Here is a 7,500-nt window from a genome sequence, read left to right as displayed (position 1 = left end):
TTTTCTCACTTTTCCTGCCAGTTTTAACTGGAGGGTTTGGAGGTGGGGGGAAGCCTTCTTGCTTTACTATCATTATCCTTCAGCATGTACTGTAGAGTTAGATCTTGTAGTCATAGTTTTAACTGGAGGGTTTGGTGGTGGGGGGAAGCCTTCTTGCTTTACTATCCTTATCCTTCAGCATGTACTGTAGAGTTAGATCTTGTAGTCATAGTTTTAACTGGAGGGTTTGGTGGTGGGGGGAAGCCTTCTTGCTTTACTATCATTATCCTTCAGCATGTACTGTAGAGTTAGATCTTGTAGTCATAGTTTTAACTGGAGGGTTTGGAGGTGGGGGGAAGCCTTCTTGCTTTACTATCATTATCCTTCAGCATGTACTGTAGAGTTACATCTTGTAGTCATAGTCTACTCTGTAACAAACAGCCTCGAAAGGACCATAAGATCTGTTGCTGTTTGCTTTCCTTTGTTCTTTGTACTCTTCCTCCTCATCCTCCTCCTCCTCCTCCTCCTCCTCCCTCTCATCTCACTTTTTCACCTCCTGTTCCACACCCTTTACCTCTTCGTTTGATCTTAATTCCTTTCTGCATTTTCTTCTCTCCTCCTCCTCCTCCTCCTCCTCCTCTTCTTCATCATCATCATCTTCTTCAGGCACGATGGACCCCGCTGGGCTATGTGAGGGTCTGACAAGGGCTGCAGTGAAGGCTGGGTCAAGGGTCATAGAGGGCTGCCCTGTTACCGCCATTAGCACAAGGTAATTACGCTGCCCTCTCTTGTAATTGCCCTCATGAACCTCCTTACCTGTATCTGTCTATCTGTATCTATCTGTCTATCTATCTTACCTGTCTGTCGATCTATTGCCAGACGCCTTAATCCCATGCGGGGTGGCCACAAACAAATCGCCTCCATGTCGCCCTGTCCCTCGCCATTTCACTGCCCTGCTCCCAGCTCATACCTTCCTCACTCATATACCTCTCCACTCCATCCCTCCATCTCATCCTTGGCCTCCCCCTCCCTTTCTCCACCCTCCACCTCACTCACACATCCTCCTCGTCAGTCTCTCACTCTCCATCCTCTCCACATGGTCAAACCACTTCAGTGTGTTTCTCCTAACGCTTCCTATCACATCCACATCCACACCAAAACGCTCCTTCACTTCCTCATTTGTCAGCCTGTCTCTCCATGTAATCCCACATCCACCTCACTCACACTCTCCTCGTCAGTCTCTCACTCTCCATCCTTTCCACATGGCCAAAGCACCTCAACGTCTTTCTCCTAATGCTTCCTATCACATCCACATCCACTCTTTTTATTGCCTATGATTAACCTTCTTACTTGTAGTGCACACCTGTGGGAGGTATTAACACTAGATTATGCGTCTGTAATTGCCTTTCTTCTTTTCCATTAACTTGGCCCAGATTTTCGTCCTTTTGCAGCTTATTTAACGTAGCTCAGTGGCAGAAAAAGACAATACTACGGCTCTACATCCTTTCCATAGCACTTCTTCGTGACTATACTCCTTTCACCTTGACTTGGCCCAGATTTTCGTCCTCTTGCAGCTTATTTCACGTAGCTCAGTGGCAGAAAAAGACAATACTACGGCTCTACATCCTTTCCATAGCACTTCTTCGTGACTAGCATCGTATTCTAATGCTAATCTATTGTTCCGTGGCAGAAAAAGACAATACTATGGCTCTACATCCTTCCCATAGCACTTCTTCGTGACTATACTCCTTTCACCTTAACTTGGCCCAGATTTTCGTCCTTTGGCAGCTTATTTCACGTAGCTCAGTGGCAGAAAAAGGCATTGCTATGGCTCTACATCCTTTCCATGGCATTTCAAGAGTTCTCCCTCCGTGTTCAGGGGTCTTTGTATGCAGGATGTGTTAGGAGTGTAATGCTGTATGGTAGTGAGACCTGGGCAGTAAAGGAAGAGGATATTCACAGGCACAGACGTACAGAAATGACAAGGATTAGATGGATGTGTAGTACGTCCCTGAGTGTGAGGCCTGGGGGGGCTGGGTTTACGATGGAAGAGTTGAGAGGAAGGATGGGACTGGAGTGTATTGGTGTTGTAATGAGGAGGGGTAGATTGAGATGGTTTGGGCATGTGGAGAGGAAGGATGGGACTGGAGTGTATTGGTGTTGTGATGAGGAGGGGTAGACTGAGATGGTTTGGGCATGTGGAGAGGAAGGATGGGACTGGAGTGTATTGGTGTTGTGATGAGGAGGGGTAGACTGAGATGGTTTGGGCATGTGGAGAGGAAGGATGGGACTGGAGTGTATTGGTGTTGTGATGAGGAGGGGTAGACTGAGATGGTTTGGGCATGTGGAGAGGAAGGATGGGACTGGAGTGTATTGGTGTTGTGATGAGGAGGGGTAGACTGAGATGGTTTGGGCATGTGGAGAGGAAGGATGGGACTGGAGTGTATTGGTGTTGTGATGAGGAGGGGTAGACTGAGATGGTTTGGGCATGTGGAGAGGAAGGATGGGACTGGAGTGTATTGGTGTTGTGATGAGGAGGGGTAGACTGAGATGGTTTGGGCATGTGGAGAGGAAGGATGGGACTGGAGTGTATTGGTGTTGTGATGAGGAGGGGTAGACTGAGATGGTTTGGGCATGTGGAGAGGAAGGATGGGACTGGAGTGTATTGGTGTTGTGATGAGGAGGGGTAGACTGAGATGGTTTGGGCATGTGGAGAGGAAGGATGGGACTGGAGTGTATTGGTGTTGTGATGAGGAGGGGTAGACTGAGATGGTTTGGGCATGTGGAGAGGAAGGATGGGACGGGAGTGTATTGGTGTTGTGATGAGGAGGGGTAGACTGAGATGGTTTGGGCATGTGGAGAGGAAGGATGGGACTGGAGTGTATTGGTGTTGTGATGAGGAGGGGTAGACTGAGATGGTTTGGGCATGTGGAGAGGAAGGATGGGACTGGAGTGTATTGGTGTTGTGATGAGGAGGGGTAGACTGAGATGGTTTGGGCATGTGGAGAGGAAGGATGGGACTGGAGTGTATTGGTGTTGTGATGAGGAGGGGTAGACTGAGATGGTTTGGGCATGTGGAGAGGAAGGATGGGACTGGAGTGTATTGGTGTTGTGATGAGGAGGGGTAGACTATCTTTATCTCAGTCTATCTGTCTTCCCTTCTCTTTAAACAGACAGACAGATAGATAAGTAGACAGACAGACAGACAGACAGAAAAATTAAATACCTGGAGATAAGGAGTAAAAACATATTCTGGATCTTTACGTCGTTATTTATTTATTTATTTATTTCAGTTGCGTGTGTGGTTTACGAAGAATTATCGTACGCAGTTTACAGGGCGAGGCGATGTGGTTTTGGTCGGTGTGTGTCGGTGGGTGGGTGGATTTGGGTGGGTGGAAGGGTGTGTTTGTGTGTTGCCAAAATATCTTACAAGGCGAGGCGATGTAGTTTTGGTGTGTGTGTGTGTGTGTGTGTGTGTGTGTGTGTGTGTGTGTTGCCAAAATATCTTACAAGGCGAGGCGATGTAGTTTTGGTGTGTGTGGGTGGATGGGTGTGTGTGTGTGTGTGTGTGTGTTGCCAAAATATCTTACAAGGCGAGGCGATGTAGTTTTGGTGTGTGTGGGTGTGTGTGTTGCCAAAATATCTTACAAGGCGAGGCGATGTAGTTTTGGTGTGTGTGTGTGTGTGTGTCTGTCGCCAAAATATCTCGCAAGACACGGCGATTTAGTTCTGGTCGGTGTGTGTGTGTGTGTGTGTGTGTGTGTGTGTGTGTGTGTGTCCGAATGCCAGACGCCATTTTCAAATATACCTTGTCTTTTTAGCGAAACGCGGTGACTGAATTCCGTAGAGTTTTTCGAATTATCTTTCCTCTGGTTCGTGGGCAGCTTGTACCTTAGCCGACAGTGTATTTTGGAGGGCGATTAGCATTAGGCTCCCAATCCTTTTTTCTTTATTTTTTGGTTTTATTATAGGTGAGAGTGAGTCATAGGAGCCACTTTTGAAATATATATATATATATTTTTTTTTTACAGAGAGACGCTGCTAGGAGGAAGGAAAGTGACAGAAGTGCATACCCCCAAAGGTGTAATTAGGACCAATGCCGTTGTTAATGCTACAGGTGAGATAGATAGATAGATAGATGAATATATTGATAGATGGAAGATACTGTAGATGGATAGATAGATAGATAAATGGATGGATAGATAGATGGGTAGACAGACTTGGATAGGTAGATAGATAGATAGATGGACAGATAGATAGATAAACAGATAGATGGATGGATGGATAGATGGAGACAAAGATGGATAGATAGATAGATAGATAGATAAATATGTGTTTAGACCAATGCTGTTAATGCTGCAGGTGAGATAGATAGATAGATAGAGAGAGAGAGAGGGATGGATGGATAGATAGAGATAGATAAATAGACATAGAGAGAGAGAGAGATAGGTAGGTAGGTAGGTAAGTAGAGAGAGAAAGAGAGAGAGAGCACAAGTGTGAAGCTGAGATGAAGTTTAATTGCGTGTGTGTGTGTGTGTGTGTGTACTCTTCCTTAGCAGTGTGTACTAACAGTGTGTACATGAACCAAGCAGTGTGTACATGAACCAAGCAGTGTGTACATGAACCAAGCAATGTGTACATGAACCAGGCAGTGTACATGAACCAGGCAGTGTGTACATAAACCAGGCAGTGTACATGAACCAAGCAGTGTGTACATGAACCAGGCAGTGTACATGAACCAAGCAGTGTGTACATGAACCAGGCAGTGTACATGAACCAGGCAGTGTGCACATGAACCAGGCAGTGTACATGAACCAAGCAGTGTGTACATGAACCAGGCAGTGTACATGAACCAAGCAGTGTGTACATAAACCAGGCAGTGTACATGAACCAGGCGGTGTGTACGTGAACGGCAGTGTGTACATGAACCAGTCATTGTGTACGTGAACGGCAGTGTGTACGTTAACTAAGTGTACATGAACCAGGCAGTGTGTACGTTAACTAAGTGTACATGAACCAGGCAGTGTGTACGTTAACTAAGTGTACATGAACCAGGCAGTGTGTACGTAAACCAAGCTCTGTGTACGTAAGCTGAACAGTGTGTATATTCAGTGTGTACTTGAATAACCCACTGTGTACGTGAATAATATACCGTGTACGTGAATAATCCACTGTGTACGTGAATATGTGTACGTGAATAACCCACTGTGTACGTGAATAAACCAGTGTACGTGAATAATCCACTGTGTACGTGAATAACCCACTGTGTACGTGAATAATCTACCGTGTACGTGAATAATCCAGTGTGTACGTGAATATGTGTATGTGAATAATCCAGTGTGTACGTGAATAATCCACTGTGAACGTGAATAATATACCGTGTACGTGAATAATCCACTGTGTACGTGAATAATATACCGTGTACGTGAATAATCCACTGTGTACGTGAATAATATACCGTGTACGTGAATAATCCACTGTGTACGTGAATAATATACCGTGTACGTGAATAATCCACTGTGTACGTGAATAATATACCGTGTACGTGAATAATCCACTGTGTACGTGAATAATCTACCGTGTACGTGAATAATCCACTGTGTACGTGAATAATCTACCGTGTACGTGAATAAACCCACATGTGCGTTCTGGCAGGGTGCTGGGCCAACGACATAGCGAGTATGGTGGGCGTGTCCGTGCCGCTGACGCCCATGAAGCACGCGTACGTAGTCACGGATCGCATCCCGGGAATCAAGGACATGCCCAACGTCCGGGACCACGACACGTCTGTATATCTGAGGCTGCAGGGAGACGCGCTGGCCGTGGGAGGCTACGAACAGAATCCCATCTTCCTCAGTAGGGTAAGGACGGAGAGAGAAAATTTATCTGTCTATCTATCTGTCTATCTATTTATCTTTGTCTGTCTATGTGTTTGTCTGTCTATCTGTCAATCAAAAATTCAGTCTATATTTGTACTTATCTATCTGTCTATCTATCCATCAGTCAGTCTATCTGTCTATCTCTGCGTCTATCTATCTATCTATCCATCCATCCATCTATCTATCAATCTGTTTACCTCTGTACCCATCCATCCATCCAACTATCTATCTATCACTCAGCCTCTGTACCCATCCATCCATCTATCTATCTATCTATCCATCTATCCCCAGCTGGACCGGGACTTTGCCTTTGGACTGTACGAACTGGACTGGGATGTATTCGGCGCTCATATCACCGGCGCCGTAAACAGAGTCCCCGTTTTGGAGTCCACGGGCATCAAGTCCACTGTGTGCGGTCCAGAGGCCTTTACGCCGGACCACAAGCCCCTCATGGGTGAGAGAGAGAGGGAGAGTGGGGGGGGTATGAGAGAGAGAGAGTGAGAGAGTGATGAGGTGGAATAAGAGAGAGAGAGAGAGAGAAAGGGGGGAGTTATAAGAGGGAATGAGTGAGAGAGAGGGGGGGTTATCAGGGAGAGAGAGAGAGTGGGGGGGGTTTAAGAGGGAATGAGAGAGAGAGAGAGACTTTCATCTTAGGTCACACACAGGTCACGTGAGAGAGAGAGAGAGAATGCAGAATATTACAAAATTAATGTTTACAGTAAGAGAGGCTGTTTTCCTGTATCTATCTACCTATCTATCTGTCTAGTTGTCTATCCATCTATCTATCTATCTGTCTGTCCGTCTATCTATCTGTCAGTCAGTCAGTCAGGGTCTATCTATCTATCTGTCTATCTATCTATCTATCTATCTGTCTATCTCGCTATGTACGTTTTTATGTATATCTATCTATCAATCTGTCTATCTCGCTATGTACGTTTTTATGTTTATCTATCTATCTGTCTGTCTATTTATCTATCTATCCATCTGTTTCCCATCTATCAATCAATCAGTCTATCTGTCTATCTATCTATCCACCTATCAATCAGTCAGTCTATCTATCTATCAATCAGTCAGTCTATCTATCTATCTATCTATCCACCTATCTATCAGTCTATCTATCTATCTATCTATCCACCTATCTATCAGTCTATCTATCTATCTATCTATCCACCTATCTATCAGTCTATCTATCCATCTATCTATCAGTCAGTCTATCTATCTACCTATCCATCCATAAATCTATCCATCTCTCTATCAGTCTATCTATCTATCCATCTATCTATCAGTCAGTCTATCTACCTATCTATCCATCTATCAATCTGTCTGTCTATCTATCTATCCATCTATCTATCAGTCTATCTATCTATCTGTCCATCTGTCTATCAGTCAATCTATCTATCTATATCCATCTATCTATCAGTCTATCTATCTATCTGTCCATCTGTCTATCAGTCAATCCATCTATCTATATCCATCTATCTATCTATCTATCTATCCATCTATCTATCAGTCTATCTATCTATCTGTCCATCTGTCTCAGTCAATCTATCTATCTATATCCATCTATCTATCTATCTATCTATCTATCAGTCTATCTATCTATCTATCTATCCATCTATCTATCAGTCTATCTATCTATCCA

The 7,500-nt window shown here is 44.6% G+C and overlaps 1 protein-coding gene across 1 annotated transcript in view; it reads left to right on the top strand.

The window, feature by feature from the left end:
* The window catches only part of Sardh (Sarcosine dehydrogenase), a 34,945-nt gene that overhangs the window by 7,365 nt on the left and 20,080 nt on the right, over window positions 1–7,500 (top strand). The window contains exons 5-8 of the mRNA XM_080269651.1: window positions 646–748; window positions 4,011–4,096; window positions 5,635–5,840; window positions 6,150–6,312. Coding sequence (XP_080125777.1) covers window positions 646–748; window positions 4,011–4,096; window positions 5,635–5,840; window positions 6,150–6,312 — 558 coding nt within the window. The remainder of the gene's footprint in view (window positions 1–645; window positions 749–4,010; window positions 4,097–5,634; window positions 5,841–6,149; window positions 6,313–7,500) is intronic.

This window comes from Coenobita brevimanus, chromosome 35 (assembly GCF_032717465.1).
Source record: "Coenobita brevimanus isolate Jiangsu-jjx chromosome 35, ASM3271746v2, whole genome shotgun sequence".
In the NCBI taxonomy this organism is placed as follows: Eukaryota; Metazoa; Arthropoda; class Malacostraca; order Decapoda; family Coenobitidae; genus Coenobita; species Coenobita brevimanus.
This window is presented reverse-complemented; position numbering and strand designations above follow the sequence as displayed.